At 41.4% G+C, this 20,347-nt stretch overlaps 4 protein-coding genes across 11 annotated transcripts in view; 2 read left to right on the top strand and 2 right to left on the bottom strand.

The window, feature by feature from the left end:
- Su(var)3-3 (lysine-specific histone demethylase Su(var)3-3) overlaps positions 1 to 145 on the bottom strand; it is an 85,462-nt gene extending 85,317 nt beyond the window's left edge. Inside the window, exon 1 of the mRNA XM_076784064.1 lies at positions 37 to 145. Coding sequence (XP_076640179.1) covers positions 37 to 60 — 24 coding nt within the window. The 5' untranslated portion in view covers positions 61 to 145. The remainder of the gene's footprint in view (positions 1 to 36) is intronic.
- An 865-nt stretch (positions 146 to 1,010) lies between these two features.
- LOC143351950 (ATP synthase subunit s, mitochondrial) lies at positions 1,011 to 2,079 on the top strand. Its single transcript, XM_076784066.1, has 5 exons — positions 1,011 to 1,113; positions 1,190 to 1,278; positions 1,358 to 1,563; positions 1,641 to 1,803; positions 1,882 to 2,079. Exons 1-5 carry the CDS (start codon positions 1,102 to 1,104, stop codon positions 1,988 to 1,990), a joined length of 579 nt encoding a protein of 192 aa, XP_076640181.1. The 5' UTR covers positions 1,011 to 1,101; the 3' UTR covers positions 1,991 to 2,079.
- A 473-nt stretch (positions 2,080 to 2,552) lies between these two features.
- On the top strand, positions 2,553 to 3,461 carry LOC143351948 (uncharacterized). The gene is made up of 3 exons (XM_076784065.1): positions 2,553 to 2,646; positions 2,734 to 2,802; positions 2,940 to 3,461. The coding sequence occupies exons 1-3, from the start codon at positions 2,596 to 2,598 to the stop codon at positions 3,459 to 3,461; spliced, it is 642 nt and encodes a 213-aa protein (XP_076640180.1). The 5' UTR covers positions 2,553 to 2,595.
- A 158-nt stretch (positions 3,462 to 3,619) lies between these two features.
- Sulf1 (Extracellular sulfatase Sulf1) overlaps positions 3,620 to 20,347 on the bottom strand; it is a 57,474-nt gene continuing 40,746 nt past the window's right edge. For 4 of the 8 annotated variants that reach the window (XM_076784053.1, XM_076784056.1, XM_076784054.1 and 1 more), the window contains exons 4-16: positions 17,311 to 17,632; positions 11,117 to 11,267; positions 10,802 to 10,977; positions 9,566 to 9,676; positions 9,046 to 9,338; positions 8,052 to 8,396; positions 7,423 to 7,925; positions 7,168 to 7,347; positions 6,148 to 7,108; positions 5,560 to 5,967; positions 5,299 to 5,490; positions 5,134 to 5,221; positions 3,620 to 5,000 (exon numbers count right to left, since the gene is read on the bottom strand). In XM_076784053.1, coding sequence (XP_076640168.1) covers positions 4,910 to 5,000; positions 5,134 to 5,221; positions 5,299 to 5,490; positions 5,560 to 5,967; positions 6,148 to 7,108; positions 7,168 to 7,347; positions 7,423 to 7,925; positions 8,052 to 8,396; positions 9,046 to 9,338; positions 9,566 to 9,676; positions 10,802 to 10,977; positions 11,117 to 11,267; positions 17,311 to 17,632 — 3,821 coding nt within the window. In that variant the 3' untranslated portion in view covers positions 3,620 to 4,909. The remainder of the gene's footprint in view (positions 5,001 to 5,133; positions 5,222 to 5,298; positions 5,491 to 5,559; positions 5,968 to 6,147; positions 7,109 to 7,167; positions 7,348 to 7,422; positions 7,926 to 8,051; positions 8,397 to 9,045; positions 9,339 to 9,565; positions 9,677 to 10,801; positions 10,978 to 11,116; positions 11,268 to 17,310; positions 17,633 to 20,347) is intronic. The other 4 variants (XM_076784058.1, XM_076784059.1, XM_076784062.1 and 1 more) reach the window with 4 other exon arrangements.

Below are 20,347 nucleotides of genomic sequence, written 5' to 3'. Positions count from 1 at the left end.
GTATTAATAACACCTGAAAAGCAAAATGGAACAAACCTTCGCCCTTTTCCTTCGACTCATGTTGTTGCTATTTAGTAAGATTTCCACAAAATGTAATCTCTACTGTGCAAAATCACGCAGGTTTGTTTTGACTCTTCAAACCGGCGGCACACACAATTATGAAAACCAGAAACTACAGTAATATAGAATACTACGCCAAACAGAAACGCAGTACGTCTCTGACATCTATGTTAAATAATCTTTACTGTATAATGACTCTAATCAGAACGTTTATAATCGCAGTAAATAATACGCCTTAAATCTTTGTACATATTCACGATTAAATATTTCTCGAATGCATTATTTAATAAATTCCATGACTTGAAATTATGGAAAAACTTTCTATGCAACTGCTCCCACCAACGAAGTACCAAGTACGAATAGATTCTGATCACGAGGGGAAAGTTACTAAGTTCCGGTTACACCTTTGTCGGAATAAAACGAGCGTCGAAATGACGAACGTCCGTTTGACTAGGATTTTATGGCACACAATTAGACACAGAATCATTATATCGATGATCCTATAGCGATATAACAAATTTTTTGATTTTGAGAATTTTTGAGAATAAATCACGATCACTTAAAATATGCTATTGCTTAGAAGTTCAAATACATGATAATTGTCCGAGTTATTCTGAAATATCTATGTATTAAATATGACTTAACATTCTAAAGTAAAAAATAAAGAAAATTTATAATGTTTTTGGAAAATATTAATTCGTAACTTCTAGAAGAAAGTTACCAACTCTAGCACCAACCAAAATGCGTTGCAAATAGAAAGGGCTTTTGGTTGATGATAGACGAATATTAATATTTCTTCAATATATATATCGATATTACAACAAACTATAATTTTAATAAATCTAGACCATATATTATCTATATTGCAATGTTTCTTGTGAAAATTTTGTTATCCATTGAGAAATATTTTTCGTCGTCTATCGATACATTTGTACTTCATGACTATAAACTTTACATAATATGAATCCTTAAATGCAATGTTTATGAATGCGCATTTGACGATTCGACACACAACATAAGAATTTAAATAATAATTGGAAAATGAAGATTCAGGTAGGATTCAAACGAAATACCTTTGTCTTGTCCCATTTTCACTACTAAGTTTGTATAATATAATATTTTATTGTAGATTTTAAATAAATTAGGATCTGTTGTATTTCGAAATAAAAGCAATCAAAACAGGACTTTGTTTTACTGGCTCACTATTATATTTAATAGGTATTTTAATAAAGAATTAATAATTTGTGTTTGATGTACAAACTAAATAGTCACAGATACAGGAAGATTCTTTTTCAAGAGTTGATGAACAACGCATAAAAGAACTTGGTCCTGATCTTGCTTGTGCAGAATGGCTTTTAAGAAATGGAGCATTTGTTAGATGGAAAAATTGCTCAGAAGAGTTAACATCTTATGATTCATTACCAACGGAAAAAAATAATTATTTCATTGAGGCTGTTAATGCTAATGATGCTGGAATTAGTCATGTTGGGTTTCCATACTTTGGTCAGTGTTACAGAAGTCTTTTTTTATTAAATAAAATTAAATTTAACCATAATTATTCACTCAAAATGTCAATTCAGAGGGGTGCAAACATATAAAGGAAATAAAACTTGAAAACTGTAGGTACATCAATAATCAAGCTATACCATTATTATCAGTTCTTAAAGATTCACTAAATAAACTGGAACTTATAAATTGTAAAAGTATTACCAATGAAAGTTTACAAGCCATAAAAATATTAAAGTATGTAATATATGTATAAATATTTTAAATAAATACAATAAACAGAGTTCCAAACATAATAGCACATCCATTTTCCAGAAATTTAGAAACATTGAAAATTCAAGGATTACCGTATCTCGGAGATAAAGATTCAATTTGCAAAGAACTCATTGAAGTCTTACCTAACTGTAAAATTGACTTATCATAAATAAATTATATATTTTGATGTATAATGTACCATTACTTTTGTATTCTATTGAAAAATGTAAAATAAAATGTGAAATGTAATTTCTGTAACATTTGTGCAATTCAATTACGACATAAGATACTCGTTAACTTTCGTATAAAACGAACTATTTTAATACATGTACCTTTTCTCCAGATATATCTTAAACGAATACGCCATATTTTACAGCTCTTATGTTTAAATATGGAATGTTAAACGTATATAATTATAATAAATCGTAATGAAATTATAAACGTATGTAACAAGTAAAAAGCGTACCGGAAACAGTTTATTTGACTCATCTCTGGAAGCTATTGTACGTTTCCACCAATATTTCCGTTAATATTCCCGCCAATATTTTCGCCTATTCCCGCCAGTATTGCCACCTATTCCCGCCAATATTGCTACCTATTCCCGCCAATATTCCACCTATTCCCGCCCATATTCTACTTCAATATGTTGGCTAGCCTGCTTTGTGCAATATCGAAAGATTCGAAGTTTCAAATAATTTTGAAAGTGTCGAGTGAAAGTGTAAGATTTAACGTTGTGCGTGATTTTTCCATTAAAAATTTTAACAATTCATCATTATGTCTCAAGAAATGAATATTTTATGCTGCTTTTCCTGTAAAATGTATCAGGTACCTTCTAAATATGTTAATTATCGTAATTATCAATGTGTTGCGTTATTACAATTTCTAACGCATTCTTTACAATCTCTTTTTCAGGTTCATATAGTTAAGAAAGCGAAAAAATGGCATTGCAAAATATGCAACGTAAAACAGTCATTCAGTCGGGTAAGTCTTTTGCTATTTTCTATATTAAAGAATTTTATCATAAATTTTTGTCATAAATGTAACGAAATATAATTCTTAATATTATCGAATAAAAAATTAAGGAATGCTAGAGAGTAGTCGAAAATTAAAATTTATAGGTTTATTTCCAAGGATCAGGGAAAGATTGTCGTATTCATGTTCAAAAATTAAATGCTACGAAAGAGTATGAAAATCAACCAAATACATCATTTGTAATGGGCAATGATATGCATTATGGTAGTTGTGACAATGATTATTTTGAGCAGTCTAAGTTAGAAGTAGATAAAAATAGGAAGACAAAATACTTAAATACATTGCCCAAAGAGACTCTATGTAGCACTTTCCAAACTTCAAACCATGAGAATAATAGAGAAAATGATAACACTATGTGTCTAGGTAATAGCAATATGAGATACGAATGCTTCCAAAGTACTTCTTGTTATGAGAATAATAAAAAAGAAAATTCCTATTACAATGGAAAAGAATGGGATAATACTGTAGCCCAAGAATCATTTACTGATAAGTTAAATGATAATACAGATAGCAAAAAAGATATTTTTGAAAAGAACATAACAGAAGTCAAAGATATAACAAATATTTTTGATGATAATGAGGATTTTGATATTACTATTGACTTTTAATTTTCTTCAATTTCTTTAACTCAAATAAAATATCAATTATTTTTCCTGAAACTTTTGTAAAAAATACATATATTAATAACAATTTTTTTGTATCAATGTTTATTGTTCACCCTTATACAATAGCATAGGAAACAAAGGAAATATGAATTATAGTTTGGACAGTATTTATTTGTTTATTTCACATGATTTAAATACATTGTTTTAGTTTCAAAATCTTGTAGATATTCTCAGGATACTAACCGAGAACCTAGTATATAACACAGACATATGATTGTAAAAAATAAAATGCTAATGGAAATAGTTAAATAGTTGATAAAAGTTACACAGTATATGGTTTGTGACAAGAATAACAGAGTATCTTTTATATCTTTTGTCATACTTGAAGTAATTATATCCAATTCAAAGTAATACATATATAGATCCATTAGCATTTCATTTTTTATAATAATAACTGTTAGCTGTAGCAATCACAAAAGTTTGCATACTCCTAGTAAGACAGAAGATTGCGCAGAATAAATGGCACTGAAAGTTTATTTAGTTTCAGTGAAATATAAACAGTCTTAGCAATGCATATCTTTAGATAATGGCTGGAATTACTTTTTGCCTTTTACTTTCAACGAAATTAGTTTGTAAAGATTGTAAGACGTTTTGTGGCAGTGCATCATAAGAACATTTTTATTTTGCATCGTTTAAAGGCAATAGGAAAATCAATAGAGTGGCAGCTTTAGTGGAATAGACGTTTTACGAAGGTATGATTGTATAGAGAATTTTTGCAAGAAAAGGCAAAAAATTTTTGGCAAGATGATTTTGCTATTGTGTCCATTTTTTCGTTGTGCGTATCAGTCCATAGTCACAAATCCAAATTTGAACTGTCCTAATGCGATAGATGAATACTTAAACTCTTTCTGTTCCTTAGACAAACTATTGTCTAGAAAGCTACAGGTATTGGTTATTTACTTCACGAAGAAGTATCGTTTTTTAATTTCAGATAATTGAAGTTTCAAAATTACTCTAAATTTCATTAGGCAAGTATCGATACAAGTTATTTGCTTCTTGTATAAAGACCTAAAGAGACGAGAGTAAATAAATTATTATAAAAAATATCTGCTATTAAGTAAAAAAAGGATCATCGTTTAAATCGTTTCTCGTTCTTGTTTGCGTGTTCCAACTAGACGCACATGGTACACGAGAAATTCGTTTCGATCAGTCGCAATAATTTTACCATAAAAAATAGCATTAAAAATATGCACAGTAGTCATCGAACTGTGACTGTCTAATGGAATAAAAACGTTATCAATTAAATATCACGATTCCGTTTTTTTTTTTTAATTAAATATCACTAAATAAATTACGTTATTAAATGCATTGCAAAATTAATTAATATACATCTAAGGCAATGCGTCACGCATCCTTCGACAATACGACCAAAGAGAAAACAAATAAACCGCTCAGTACTGATGTCTGTGTCGTCGGAAGTTCACTGCGTCTTGATGATGCCTCCAATTGCTCTGCCAGCTTCTGCTGCGTCTGTTCCAAACACTGTTCAACAGGAAAATACGTGATAGAAACGTTTGGCTTGGCTACCAAATAGCATCAACTTTATTATTACTTTGGTATATCGTGCTCGGCATTAATCAGTATGCAATAGTCAAGCTTTCAATGGCTTACTTACTTTTGCAACTTTTTTCGTCTCTTATTAGGTGGACTACCAAGTTCACTTTCACGAATAATTTGCAAAGCTGACGGTACAAACATATCCTCTATGGAAACGAATAACATGAAATAAACTGTGGCGGGGATGTGCCCCGATCCCTCGCGTATCATCGTACAAACTTACCGAAAGTGTTTACGTATTTTCTCTTAGAGATCAATCTTTGATGTTGTTGCGGTTGCGGTAAAGCTTCCCTCGCGTTTCCAACAGTGCAATCCCTTGTACCTTTACACCCTTTCAAATGCGCCAATTGATTATGAAGATAGGACCTTTCGATAGGCGTTAACGAGGAAATTCTGTTCCATTGCTCGAATGGGTCTGAATGATAAAATAGTAACGATAGAAATCGGTTTGCTAGAAAAAAGACAATTTAAATACCATACTTACCGATTCTCAGATTATAATAAGTGACCAAACCGGTAGTGAACTCGCAGTAAAGAAAATTATGAGTCGCGTTAATCGTACGGATGCACGAGTACGTGTTATTGTTCGCATTCATGCAGAAACAGAATGGGCCTGCACTCCACATAGGCGCGGTACGCCAATGATCGTTATCGTGCTCGAAACAATTCATTTTCTCCGTCAAACATTCCTTCTCGAGCTTGGCTTTCTTCCTTAGCTTTCGCTCTTTCTTTTTTAAACGTTCCTCCTTCAGTCTTCTCCTCTCTTCCCTAGCGATCTCTTTCTCGTCCTTCTTCGTATACGTATCAGGTTCGCAATAGCATTTGTGACGAGCTTCAAGAGGGGTGTTCAACATCGGCGGCAATCGACGATTGCTTGCTATATCGATTATATCTATCGTAAAAAAAATATGTTCGATCAGATTTTATGTTAGAATCTATTAAGAACAGACCCAAACAATTCTTTCATTTTTAGAGGTATCATAAACAATTGCAGAATAAAGTTTACTTTAAAGATAATAGAGTTATTCGGGCGGCCTGTTTCAAGCGTTTTATTCTATGTACAGGCACCAACCTTGTCGATTCTTCCTGTCAGGAGATTCTAAAATGGTAACGTCTATCCTAGAAGGTCCAAGATTTCCCGTTGTTCTATTTTTCTGCACCTTTGGGAATTTTCTCGTTGGAGCAATGGTAACTGGTGTCGGCATTGGCGTCGTGATCGTAGTCATGGGTAACGACGCAGTTCTAGAACGATCGTTGGTCGTTGTTTTAACAAATACAGGAGTCGTTCTTTGCGACGCTGTTGATTCGGCAACGTTCGAAGTATCTGAACCTGTCGATAGCACCGTTTGCGCATCCATATCTAGTGTAGTTTCCCTGACAAAGTCACTCCAAGTCCCTGTACTGCTAGACGTCTCCTTTTGAATCGTTGTTTCTTTCATCGTAGTGGTAGGAAGAATTGTGTATTTGGTCTGATGATACTGATGCCTCGGACTGGACACTGTACTCTGCGTGGTTGCGGTTGTCTCTGCTGTTTCACTGGCGTTCACTGCCGAGACTTCATCGTGGACGTTATTCGTAAACAGCGTGTTGTTTCTGCGATGATGTATCTTCTTGCGCTTTTGCGACTTATCGTTCTCGACTTCAGTTCGGTTGTTCGACGTTTCTTTAATCTTCGGACGACGCGGTACCTTCTTCAATTTAGTCGTCATAGACGTGGTTGTCGTAGTTAATTCTGTCGTGGTGATTGTATCGCTGTCAGTACTGTCCGTAAAGGTGACATTAGCCCTGGGTTTCACCGTAGTATCCATAGAAGTGATTCCTTCCTCCGTGACTTGATTCGATTTCGAAGTGGAATGGATTGCCGGAACGGCTTGATTGGCAGTACTCGCGTGATCGTGTTTCTTGTGATGACGATTCGCGTGATTCCTTGGTGAATGATGATGCGATTTGGGTGATTCTTTCGCATCCTCGGTGTCTTCTTCCGTGTCTGGGATGAAGTGAGGTCGCTTGATCATCAAGTGACGACGTATTTCCTATCAAAAGTACAGTAGTATTAATCAAATTAGACGATACGATTATTACCGAGACTCACTTTGAGCGTTTCCAACTGCATCCTCATTTCTTTAATCTGCTGCTCTATTTCTCGCCTCGAAATGCGCCACTCGTTCGGATCCTGATAGACGGTTTCCGAACAATTCACTCCGCCTTGCGGGAGAACCGAACACTTGGCTGGCAACGTTCTGCGCGTTTCCGAGTGGCGTGCTTGCGTCTCCTAAATGCGAGAAAATTGTTTTCGAGTGTCGGTTATGGAAAATCGTTTGCTAACTGTCTACGATCAAGGGAGTACCTTCAAGTCGTCGAGTTCTTCCTCTATGCTCTCCATGATCTTGGTCACGTGTTCCACGGTGTCTTTCTTCGTGACGCTTCGTCGCACCCTCCTGTGCCTCCTGACCACGTCTTCGACGTTCAATCTACCTTTCACGATCTTGTCCAAACCAAGATCAAAATTCTCCATCGAGTACTCGGACTCTTCCAAGTTGTCCAAGTCGAGTGTTTCCCGATGATCGTTCGATGTACGATTACCGAACCTATTTCCGAAGATACATCCGTCCATGAAACGTTCGTAATTTATCAAAGAAAGCATCAAGAGCTCTCGAAATTCCCTATACCTTGAAACGAAGCCCGCGGATTCCCTTCTCACGTTCTCCGCGAGTTCGTTCATGTCCTGAAAGAATCCCTGGTCGATCGCGCGCCGGTCCCGGCCACCGTTATTATAGCTATCATCGTCCGCGTCGGTATCTCGATAACTATCTTCGCTCGGGTCAGCTTCGTCCGGCGTGTCTCGTTTGCCTAACAAAAATCGTGAACGATGATCGCCAGCTTCCTCGGAACGGCTGTGCATTACAAATTCCATCATCGCGAGAGACGCGTTCCCATCAAACCGTGATCATCGATTACGAGTATTCTCGATCGTACCTCGTCTAGCAAAGTATCTGGCCATGTCGCTGTACATGTCCGGTGGTCGTCTGTCCCTACCGAAGCCGTACCGGTGTCCCTCGTAATCGTTCGACTCCAATCTCGTGTAGACCACTCCGTTTGGCGTGAAGCAGGCACATTTCTTCGACATCCGCGGCGGAGGCGCAGCGTATTTGCACTTGTACTTCCTCCATCGGTGACCATCCCTCTCGCAACGCCATTTTTGACCCGGGACGCAGTTCGCCTGAGCTTCCGGTCGCGAGCACTCAACCGCGAGTCGCTCGTGCTTCGTAGTGAAGGTCGAGTGCACCGGATGGACTCTGTTATCCAGATGTAGCTCCGAGTCTGAAAGGATCGTCATTTTCGAAACTACTCGGCGAGAAATTAAAATGGGATTAGAGCCGATAGTCTGACCGAAAGTCTAAGCGAGACATAGTTAAACCGGAATTCGAACGCCTCGTCGTGATAATCCCGATCGAACGAGTAGTTGATCGTTCAAGGTAACGGCAAGCATCGATTATGAACGTTCTCGATTTATTAAAGATCATAGCTTCTTGGTAACGCGCTTTGTAATTACAGATTGGCAGGAAATTATAGAATCGGTTTGTTCTAATTAGAGTATAAAAATGGCAATGTACGCGTTCACACTGTCAATTACATATCGTTGCGAAACGAACGTTTTAATTAAATGTATTCACGGTTTCCTAGCTTGTTCAAATCCGAAAGCATAGGCAAAACAGTTACGTTCGTTTTATTCCATCGACAGTTTCGTAAATCTGGGACCATCGTAATATATTCATCAAACGATCGAATCATAATGCCAGATTGCGGCTTTTGAAGCGAAGACTGGTTTTATTGGCACGGAAAGGTCAGCGCAGCATCGGCGTAAAAGATTACGGCTTCCTGCTGTAGAAACTACGTCTCGGGTAAAGTGCATAAAAGCTAATGATTTACCGTTTAATACTCTGTTAAAGAAAATAGGAAAGCGCGTTACTCGAGTCGTCGATGATCGAGTCCTCGAAGTCTTCGTCTTCGGAAATGTCCTGGTCGCTACCCGTGTCGTTCTCTAAAAATCGATGTTCCGCGTCGTGGTCGATGTCCGAATCGGTGACGTCTTCGTCTTCCTCTTCCGGTGTCGCGTTCGCATGTTGTTTCGCGAGCGTGGCGTTTTGCCTCCTAGCTTCCCGTGCCTTCGATTCCGCAATCGATTCCGGAGTCTCGCGGCGACCCGAGGATTCTATCAGGAAAGTGTCTGGCCACTTGAACTTGGACCTCCTTCCGTGTCTACTGCAACATGTAATTTCTATTTCTCGAAAATTGAACACTCGTTGGAAATTTCAGTAAAAATGCTGAATAGAGAATTTCTAAAATATTTATTCGCGCCCATTGCTGGACGCAGTCGAATCGACTCGAATTTCGCAGCAATTTTTATCCGTAGAACCTTCGGAGTTGGTTGGCATTCGATACGTGGGTATACATATCGCGGTACAGGGGAAAATTGGCAATGTACTCACTTCTGAAAAAGTTTCTTGAAAGAACGACCGTCCATCTGCGGTGGCGTCTCTACGCCGGCCATATCCAGGAACGTCGGCGCCAAGTCGATGTTCAAAACTATGTCGTCTACTCTGCAACGTCATATAGATGCTTTATTGTAATCCAATATTGGAGCTTGCCCCTTCGAGGTAAATACCGATCCGTGGTACGAGCATATTTCGCCGCGAGTGTTCTAATGCGTTCATTTTTCGTTTCTCGTTTACATCCGGGGTTGGTTTCCACAATATTTTGCGAAGTAAAGCGTCTGTTATTATCTTTTACAAAAAGTCTCGATTGCTTTTCATCGTAAAACAAAGAGTGTTTTAGTTAAACGGCACTTAAATTAGTATAAATTCCACATTTGACGGTATAAAAACATAGAATTTGAGTTACTGGCGGTTATTAAATTCCCTATAGCAAACAGAAGAAGAAGCGAACTGCACACGGAAGTGCTCGCGAGGTACATTAATCTAACAGCGATATTTATAACAGACATCGGGAAGCGTGCTTCAATTTATAGGCGTATGGTCGCGGGTTCACGTTCACACGGTAGTTTGGCAACGCGAGCCAGTGGGCTGTCTCGGTTTACCAGCTGTTTTTTCGTCGATCGGTTTCACGGGTCGCGGTGGATAATTTGTCGCTTTCGAGTCTCCTCGTGGCGGGCCGCAGAACCGTAATTCCAGGAGACACCCAGACAACAGCCACTTACGTGGAAGCGTTCTATTTATTGCCGTGAAATCTTACCGGGGGTTTAAGGGATCGAAACGGATCGTGCTTTCGATGCCGGGATGCTGATAAACCGTTGTTTTAATGCGATTCGCGATTACAGCGATTATCGGACAAAATTATTGTGTACGCTGTGTATTTTAACGGAAAATTTACGAGACGATTGCTCTCCGTACTGCCATCGATAAGGTGCTCGACGAGTTCCGTCTCACTCTACAAAATGAAAAGCCAAAAGGCGCGAAAATCGAGAGCTAGAAACAATCGAGGATAACATCGTTATAAATCATATTGGATATCTGCGGATCGATCAGAGTGAACTATGTTACAACGCGTCCCGTCTTGGTATTTAACAGGCACCCGATCTTTCGTTTGTTTGCTTTGTTAGTTCGTTTCGAAGACTAAACGAGCGTTTCCGAGTAGGAAGTATTCGAGAAATCCGTGCGTAGTTCATCCTACGTGGAATCAAAATAATAATAAACTGGTGTGCTTACATGGTGCCGGGCTCGATTCCAGGTCCTCTGATGAGGAACGGTACTCTAACGTCGAATTCAAATGGGAAACTCTTCCCTTTGATCAGTCCGAATTGACCCAAATGGTAGCCATGGTCGGATGTGTATATTATGTACGTATTGTCCAGTTCCCCCAGGTCTTTCAGTTCTTGGTAGATCTGTTAACAGAAAATGAACCATAAAAAATGAGTCGTCGTTTAAATGAAGCGACTTTTACGCGTCATCCCTTAACGCATTCGTGGAAGAATGCTTAATTAATAGGCTCAAATGCTGTTAAGTCGTGCGAATCATTCTTACCCTGTTTACCGCATCGTCGACGCTTTGCAGCGTCTGCAGTCTCTTGGTCATCAGGAGATCCGTGAATTGCTTATGGATCGGCTGCATCTTCTGCGTGACTTGCAAGATCCATTGTTTATCGGGGTTCGGTGCATAGTCGTAGGCCGGAGTGCTGAAGCAAAACATTCAAACATCTTGGTTAGATTTTTCATACAAGGTACGGTGTTCCGTGGAAATGTTTTCGGAATTCATAGCAGTACCGTTTCGTTACGAAACTTTCATCTACCTCTCGGAGAGGCTAGAAATTATTATCTAATCGTTCGCGATAAGAAAGGTTGAAAGCGATTCTGCGCGACAGATGTTTAAGCCGAGTCATCGAAGCCTTCGGTCCATTAGCAATTAATTACCAGCCCTTGGTTGGGGTTTCCCCCCGTTAAACTATTCCAGTTGCCCGATTAACTCTCGCAGCGAGTCGAATAAGTAGGATTTAGGTGTACACGCGGTGTTCCCCGCCGGAATCCGAGCCGGCTAGGCGAAATTGAATTAACCTCGAGCATCTAGCAAGACGCAAGAGTTCGATGCAACGAGAAGGTAAAACACAGCGGACCCTCGAGACACCGTATCCTCTCTCCTCCTTTCTCTTTCCACCTAGCTCTCAACCAATTACGCGAGACACGAAATTATGGGTAATTGGCCCTTCACCTTCCTCCGCGTCCTTCAGGAACGCTCGCCTCGAACGTAGAGGATCTTTGTCTTATTGGCGGATCGTCGTACGGGATGCAGGAACAGGTTTACTCGGTTCGGTCGGTCAGAAATTTCATAGAAAACGGGGTAGTAGCGGAGGAAAATTCGAGACGCCGTACTTTTCCTCCTGGAACCGTAGTCGCGATCGAAAATAACCGAAATACCGTGGAACATCGTAGAGTAATTCGCCGGGTGGAAATAAAATCGGAAAGTGCCTTGTTCGTGAAGGAGAAGGAAAAAGAACGCGGAAAGCCGTGGTTCTTAGAAGAGAACACGTTGTTCGCGTTAATTTCGCCTTATAGCCTTTTCGTATGCCCGGCTGCTGACGGCCGTAAAGCGGCTCGTTGCTTTATGCAAATTTAAAATAAAGCGCGTAATCTGACGGAGGCCCCCGAACGAAGAATACTCTCGTTCCGTCGACGTCCCTCGCCCTTCTCTCTCTTTCTCTCGACGTATTTCGTCTGGACTCCTTAATTGCGGCCTATTCTGCGTACACCGGCTCGCCACGGCCACTTAACTTTCCCGCGAGACACTCGACGATTATATTTGCACCCAGACACGTGCCCCCCGCGCACCTTCCGTCTTGCGTTGCGTCTTGCTCGTTTGTCTCCGGATGCATCCCTTGCGCACTCGTCGTTCGGTTACCCAACTGTCTGCGCGATGCCTGGTTAATCGACCGCTTAAGATTAATCGTGGACAACTTAATTATGGAATGGGACAGGTTGACCCTTAGTTCGGTCTGTTTGTTTCGCTGAACGGGCTGCCGTCAATATCAATGGTGTTTGCGATGAACGGATAAACGTTCGGACATTCGCACCGTTTCTCGGCTATCTTCTCTGCGTCCACGGGCGTGGCCGATGTTGGAGGTCTGTAATACTTAACGACGCGCGGTTCTTGTTTCTTTCTTGCGGAAACAAGACTCGAAAAACGTTCGCATTCCAAGCAGACGGATGTAAGAATATATCGGATACCGAAGGTAATCGATATTTGAGTGACTCGAAGTGGCTGTTAAGCATCACCGAGTACCGCGGAAGCACGAAAGGAGGCCATGTAAAACGAAGAAAAATAAATCTCCGTCGGTAATAGCATCCATCGAAGACGAGCTTTCGAGTTCTTCTTTTAGTTTCACAACGACGGCGATCGAAAACCTCTTTAAAAACGATTCGATGTAACTTAGTACCGTATATACCGCATCCAGCCATAAAGCATCGATTGTTAAAGCGTTCCAAATATACACACACTAAATTGCCAAGTACAAATGATCCAACTGTCTCGTTCGAGCATTGCTCCGATCGACATATTTCACGTTGAACTATTAACGATCTCGCATCAAGACGATCCATTCGTCTCTGTCGATTCTACTTTCCTGTTTTCTCTTTTCTCGACTGCGGATCCTCGACCGCGTTGCCTTCCGACGCTCGATGCACTCGGTGCAACATTTCCTCGCGTATTTTACACGAATCGAATCGATACCCGTGCATTCTGACGTCTGGTATTTATCTCCGGTTCGTTAATATATTTTACCGTACCGATTTTAATCTCGTATCGATTCCACTATCGCGAGATCTGTACAGATCTTAGACCGGAAGTCGGCGCCGCGGTGCACAAACGAGCGACGCGCCAACGATCGTGATCGTGCGGTTTTCGGGGAAAAATAATAACGGGAAACCCTACCGAGACGTTCGAATCCGATCGATGCCCTATTTAAATTTTTTTACCACACATTTCTAAACACCAAGATATCAGCGGCGCGCCGTGCGATAATTGTCGCATAAATTTTTTCTGCTAATTACTCCGACGATAAATCCGGATTATCTGATCTGGGAGGGGTGATACTAACAGAGCCGCGCAGGTTTTGCTGGGAATTAAAATAGAGCCTCCAGGCAAACGTTACAAACATTGGCCGTGCCTGCGATATGCACGCTTAATGCAAGCCGAATCTCTGATAAACTCGATTCTCGCGGCGTTGCCCTCGGATTAGTCATGGTGAAAGGGCGCTGTCAAAATATAAACGTGCCAACGGGCCGCGATAACGGTAGTAGAGGTTCTGTCGCGTTCGGCTTTCCATAACGTTTAACCGAGAGACGCATTGCACGGCCATTAGCGCGATCAGATCGGAGTAGATCAACCGCGTTAATCGGTGAACGCCATGGACCACCTGGAAACGAAGACGAACCACTAGCCGATCGATTCGATATTAAAAGAATTTAATCGCGAGGGGTTCGTGGAAGTGACTATTAAACTGTTTCGAATAGAAATTTTTCAACTACAGTAACTGTTTGATTCTGCAAACGCCTTGTGCACTTTTCAAATTCTAATTTCTATCGTTCGCGTTTCGTATCGCTTTCTGTACGGTTCTCAATTTCGATCGAACGATCGATACCTGGTGTCCTGGTATCGCGTCGCGCAAGGCGACCGCTTATCAGATGTTACATAAAGCAGACAAGAATCCTGCGCTGCTTGTAAAAGTAAATTGCACGGAACCGTTCTGGAAAACGAGTTACAATCTGCACGATGTCATTCCGTTTGACACAAAGGAATTACGCGGATATCTATTACACGATCAACGCGTCGCGTTACACGCTCGAGATCGTGCATTATTAAATCACGATTATTGACCCGCTAATTCACTAGAGACCCGCGATTACTCTTGTTCCGCGTGTACGAAATTAAACGATAATAATTGTTGTTTCAAACAGTGGTCTAGATTGGGAACAACGATACTACTTGTTTCTAGATACCAATAGAATGCCATTAAGAAAGCCTATTTTCATTTTAAATGGCATATTTCATTCATTAGTTATGATATCTTGCAAGGCAATCTGGGGTTTATCGTAGCTGGAGAAGCGCCGAGTTCTTTTCGATCTTCCATTTTTGCACAAACCTATAAACGGTCTCTCTTACTCCGATACGCTATCTAAATTCAGACTTTTTATTTCGTCTAGACATCCAAAATATGTTACATTCAATTCCGCCGCATCCTGTATGCGGCAGAAAATATGATTTTTAACCCTTCTCGACGTTTATAACACATAGGAGTACATCGTTTACCGTACAACGAAACGTACAACTTCTGGTTTCAATCCTGGCGAATGATTAACGTACACTGCAGCATTTGTTGGTCCGATCTGCGAACAGTGAGCCTATTATGCGAAGGTTCCACAACGCGATTAGTCCGTTCTTTTCGGCGTTTCAATTGCTTCGTTAATTACAACGAAACGACGAACGATGGTCAGCATTCTGCGGACCACGCGGTTTGATATTAGGAATTCTGGCCCAGTTTGCGCTTGGAAATCCGGTAATGAATCGTTCTGTCGCAAACAGAGAGGAACGGAGTTCTTTTCTTCCCTCGTGAAAGATACCTAAGTACAACTGCATTGCATTAGCACGGTAACGACCTACATAAAGGAAGGCAAAAAAAAAAGGGTCGGAGACGCTAGCGAGAACGATGCCTTTACGAGCCCCGTCTTTTCTGTCTCCGCGTCAAATCTCTATGAAACTCGGTAACTGTGGTACTCCTGTATAGGACGGACGAGCATTTCGAAAAAGTTGGCGAGCAGAAGCGGTGTGTACTAACAATGATTCACAGACATAACGGAGTTCTCTGTCAAACGCAATAGTAGAAAGATCCCTTTAGAATCGATCCTCGCGAGAACTCCGATCGACGGCATACGCTTATCACAGAATAGCGTCGAATAAAAAAAATACTCCGTACAATGAGGCAATCTGCAGTCCCCCGGTTCACAAAAGATCCCTCGTGAAACGTCACGCGTTTCTCTCCTCGTCGTCTGAATCGTAATCGTAGATAGTTCCATACACGCGTCCAGCCGGGGAAAGAGACGAGAACAGAACGCGTCGCCGTACAGAGACGGAAGGAAACCGTGGATGTGTTGGTTTTTTATTTTTTATTGTTTTGTCGCGAAACAGAGACAGGTGAACATAATACCTGCATCGCGAAGGTACAATGACGGGCGTTGCCTGTGTCCAGAGGGGCGAGACGAGACTATCCACGAGGGGTGCGCGCGTTTTTAGTGCTTTTCATCGCGCACACTGCACCGCGTCTAGGGCCACTCCATCACCCGACGATGACACCGTGGCTGCGGTTATCTATCCGGTTGTCTAGTCTAGAGTGCCTCCGTCTCTCGTTTTTCGCCTCCATCTTTCGCTGGTCTTTCGCCCGTACGATATTAAACCGTTCACCGTCCAAACAACGTAGATTCCCTCGGTTACCCGTGACTCCTTCGTCTCTTTTTTCCTGTTCTTTTTCGCTCCGCCGTCGCCCATTGTACGGTTACAAGAACGGTGATAGAACTTGGACGCCGGACGTCGAACGACACGCTCGGTACACGTTTGTTGGTTCGGAGAAACAAGTCTGATTGTCAGGTAGCGCGCGTATGTGTCGCGACGTGTACGGTATCGTTCCTCGCGCGATGTCGAACGTCATCGTGAATGAAAATTAATTGCGACGCACCGGGGATCGTTTATCGGGTCATTCCCTAAGCGATCAAATTGCTTATCGATGTACAGGAACTATCCTAATATATGGGTCCATTGTTAAAATTCTTGTTACGTCTGTCTCTCGAAACAACGTATTTTTCTTCGTAACTACCTCCTAGTAAACTTAAATTAGAAGCGTCGTATCCTGAGCTATAGGCCATTGTATCGAGCTTACGAGCCTCTATTCTTCACGCTTTCACTTAGAACCAAAAGAACCTCGCCACACTGTGTCCTCCACGAAGTGAAACGCTTCTGCCTCAAACATTCGTACCTACCGTTCGAAATAAACGAGTTATCCAAGCAACTTGTCTCGAATGCTCCATCCTCCGCATTAGACGATTCTAATATGTATACACAGCACAACGAAGGCGGCCGTGAAAGTACAGAAAAACGCGATTCAGCTTTAGTGCGTTTTATACGCCGGTGCAATTCAACGCGTTGAAAAGATTATCATTATCGTGTGGTTCTAGAGCTCGGTCTAACGATACGGTCTCGGCGAAAGAAAGTAGATTGCGACTAACGCGTCTCCGTGAAAAGCGCGTATAAAGAAGAAGCGCGAGCTACGTGTGTGAATAATAATGCAGCCAGTTGCCTCAAATCTCACGAGTCTTGCACGCTCTTTGGCGAGCTCGAGATCCATTTCACGAGAAGGAAACGACTTTCGGACGAATAAGCGGTGCGTCGAAAGGTCTATAATACAGTTTTTAATATTAATGCGTTTCAAATGTGTTAAACTTGTAAGACTTCGCGGATTCGATTTTGTCCGATCGGAAAATCGATCAGAGAGGAGTCTGAAAATTCAGAACTCTGGAAATCCGCGGTACCGTCGCGTTCGTTAAACCCGGAGGACCATGAATCAACGGCAAACAAATTTCTGATCCGGGCTAACGAACTGACCTACATTCACGGGGTTCGAGAGTCGAAGGACAACCAGTAACGAAGACAAACACAACGACAAAGTTTCTGGTACTTACTGGTGAGTGGTGACGTTGAAGAAGAGATGCGAAAACTGGGGTGCAGAGTCCTCTGGTCCGTGCGGCGCCGGGAAACTCGCGACGAGCATCACCGGTTTCCGGGCGAAATTGTGTTTGCTCTGTCGGAGAAAAGCCACGCTGTCGTTCGCTATCAGGTCCGGATAATAGTCCTTGCTGTACTCGAAGCCGTGCTTTATCTTCTTGCCGTTCATGTTGACGCTGTAGTTGTAGTACCGTGAATTCATTATGAGGCCGCCCCACTCCCGCCATCCCGGCGGTATGTATGAGCCGTTGTACTTGTTCAGATACTTGCCGAAGTACCCTGAAACGTGTGTTTGCGATAACGTGGATTAAATTTCCGCCGACCGACGGAGTCTCTTTGGCCGAATCGTATCCGTAACCGTAATCGGATTCAGCGAAAGGTTCCTGATGTTCGTAATGCCGATTGTTCGACTCGAATCATGCTTTGATCGATCGTATCCACGGTGTACCCGATACAACCGCGAACTTGTTTCTGTCAGGGACATTTCATTTTATTTTTTACAACTTTGACAAATTATACATAGAAAAAATTTGAAATCGGGGCTCGCGATCGAATGAGTAATGATTACGAGGCGTGGTCTGGACTAACGAAAAATGTATTCTACTCCCGACTATCGCGGCAGTAATTAATGTGCTATGGACACGCTCGGTTCGTCGCAGGAACTGACTCGTGTAACAGATCGATTACCGTGGCTAACGGTTTAGTTTTATTTCACGCGATTTGAATCGGAAAGCATGTTGCACAAAGGTTAGGTTGAAAAACAGTCTCTGGCTGTTTTTCTGCTTTGTGCAAACTCCTATATACAATGTATGTATCTTGTATCGGTGTGCACGATAAAAATGTTTAATAATAGCAATGATTAACCCTACGAAACTACGGTCGATTATATATTCAATCGTTATCGTTTAGCATACCAAGTTACTTGATAGAAATTTCATGTACGAAACGTTCGGTACATAGCGCATATTCACCGCTTCGTATATGGAACTTTAACCACTTAGTTTGGAATTACGTCTTCCAGGCGTGCAACTTACTGCAGCTCAAGAATGCCATGCATACGAAGAAGCGCTCCGCATCGAACTTTTGGTACCACCTAACCGTCAGATTATTAGATAAATATATTTTATTCCATTTGTAAAACCCAACATTACGTATGCAAACCAGCGTTGAGCGAAATATAATTCGATTACATTTGCCATCGTAAATCTTTGCACAAAGTAATTGCACTATAATTACAAGCTCGTAAATCGTTATTAGCTCGTAAGATACGATGCATTTATTCGGCAAAAGTAATCGTGGCAAACGTAATTGGATTAAATTTTACTGAAGGTTGACGCAAACTACTAAAAGTTTCAGGTTTTTTTCGGTGGGAAGTTTCAAATTTATAAATTTATAACGAAATCTGTACTCCTTCACGATCACGGCCTCTGGTGGAAAGTCTGGAGAAGAAATGTTCCGAAGAGGTGCAGGTTTTCTTTCCGGAAGGTCTCGATAAATCAAAAGGCAATCCCATTTTCCGCTCTCTATCTCTAGCGTACAAAGGTGCGTCGGTCAAGATTCATCTTGCCAAACGTTGAATTATTCATACGGGTAGCATCAAATAATTAATTCAAAAGTACCACCGCCGTCCCTTTTGCCGTCCCTACAGCGTTTACATACCTGGTACCGGTAGCCGTGGTAGGGCCCGATATCGAGTCTGTACCGAACCTTATTTATAACAGTTGCACGGGAGAGGGGGTTCGGACCAGGACAACTTTTTGCCGGGCCAGGACCACCGAGCAGGACCAATCGCATTACTCTCGTTTTGCGTTAACCGATGACATCTCAATAAAGGGCCGCCTTGTCTGCTAAATATAAAGAACAGTAAATCTTCTTGGAAGGGAGATCGATGCTTCCAGCGAAAATTTCGCGCGCGTCCTCAACGACGACCTTTTAGGAGTCGATGATTCGAGGCAACCGCAATGATAGCTGAATTGTCAGTTGCGATAAAATATCTATTTCGCCAATTCCCTACGATACTGCCAGTGATTAACAGACACTAGAAAAACTTTTTCGGAAGATCGTTCGACAGAATCGATGACGCCCTGTTCTGTTCTGGAACGAAATCACGAAATCACTCGCGACAGGACGCCCGTTCTGGTATTTTATTCGATACGAGCTGGCAGTCGAACCGGAAGAGAGAGAGAGAGAGAGAGAAAAAAAAAGAGTCGCGGATTAATTAACGACGTCGCTTAAAAGTTTTCTCGATCGTCGCGACTAGATACTGTCGGGTTACTTTTCGAAAGCAAGACACGTTTCTCACGGAACAGGTTTAAAGGATCACAAGCTGATCTGGAAGAAGAATTTGCATAAAAGACTGTTTGCATCGACCCGATGGTTGGCCGCTTCCACGATTGCGCTTTAATTATCGATAATTCGGGCTTATTGACCGGCGTGCTGTGAATACGTTGAACCAACGACATCCAAAGTTATCGGTCAGTTAATCGAATTAATCGTCTCGATTCAGTCTGTCCCGGGTTCGAATTATGTAAAGTTTACTTTCCTTCGCAATGAAAAGAACCAACTGCAAATACATAATTATTAATTTATAGGTATAGTTTCGCTCTAAAAAAGACTCTTAGAAACATGTACACGAGTACGAAAGAAACCGCTTCCTATCGAGATTATCAACTTTTTCAAAATCTTATTCCACGTTTTCGACGTATTTTTTGGCAAATCTCTTTTGTTGCGAATATCATGAATTATGCAACAAATCTACGTTTGTATGCATTTCTTGGTATCGATTCGTTTGGGTCGTTCCCGGTGCATTTTCTCGGGGCCGTTGATACGGTTGTTTCAAGTACACTTTGCATGACGCTGACTTAACGCCAACCTAAAAATACCTGGATGCACTAGGACAGCCGTAAATATCAATTAGATTCTTATCCTGAAACGCGATGCTAGCGAAGAACGCGGACCGGTATAGCGTGCTCCAATAACGATCAAGCCACTGCT

This window comes from Colletes latitarsis, chromosome 2 (assembly GCF_051014445.1).
Source record: "Colletes latitarsis isolate SP2378_abdomen chromosome 2, iyColLati1, whole genome shotgun sequence".
Lineage (NCBI taxonomy): Eukaryota > Metazoa > Arthropoda > Insecta > Hymenoptera > Colletidae > Colletes > Colletes latitarsis.
The sequence above is the reverse complement of the archived record's forward strand: the minus strand, read 5'-3'. Positions and strand labels throughout refer to the sequence as shown.

What these genes read in the sequence shown, in the direction of transcription:
- LOC143351948 (XM_076784065.1), top strand. Translation starts at nt 2,596, where the DNA reads ATGTCTCAAGAAATGAATATTTTATGCTGCTTTTCCTGTAAAATGTAT. An exon ending in TTTCCTGTAAAATGTATCAG is followed by an intron (nt 2,647 to 2,733) that starts GTACCTTCTAAA and finishes TCTCTTTTTCAG; the next exon opens with GTTCATATAGTTAAGAAAGC. An exon ending in TAAAACAGTCATTCAGTCGG is followed by an intron (nt 2,803 to 2,939) that starts GTAAGTCTTTTG and finishes TAAAATTTATAG; the next exon opens with GTTTATTTCCAAGGATCAGG.
- LOC143351950 (XM_076784066.1), top strand. An exon ending in CTCACTATTATATTTAATAG is followed by an intron (nt 1,279 to 1,357) that starts GTATTTTAATAA and finishes TTCTTTTTCAAG; the next exon opens with AGTTGATGAACAACGCATAA. An exon ending in CAAGCCATAAAAATATTAAA is followed by an intron (nt 1,804 to 1,881) that starts GTATGTAATATA and finishes TCCATTTTCCAG; the next exon opens with AAATTTAGAAACATTGAAAA.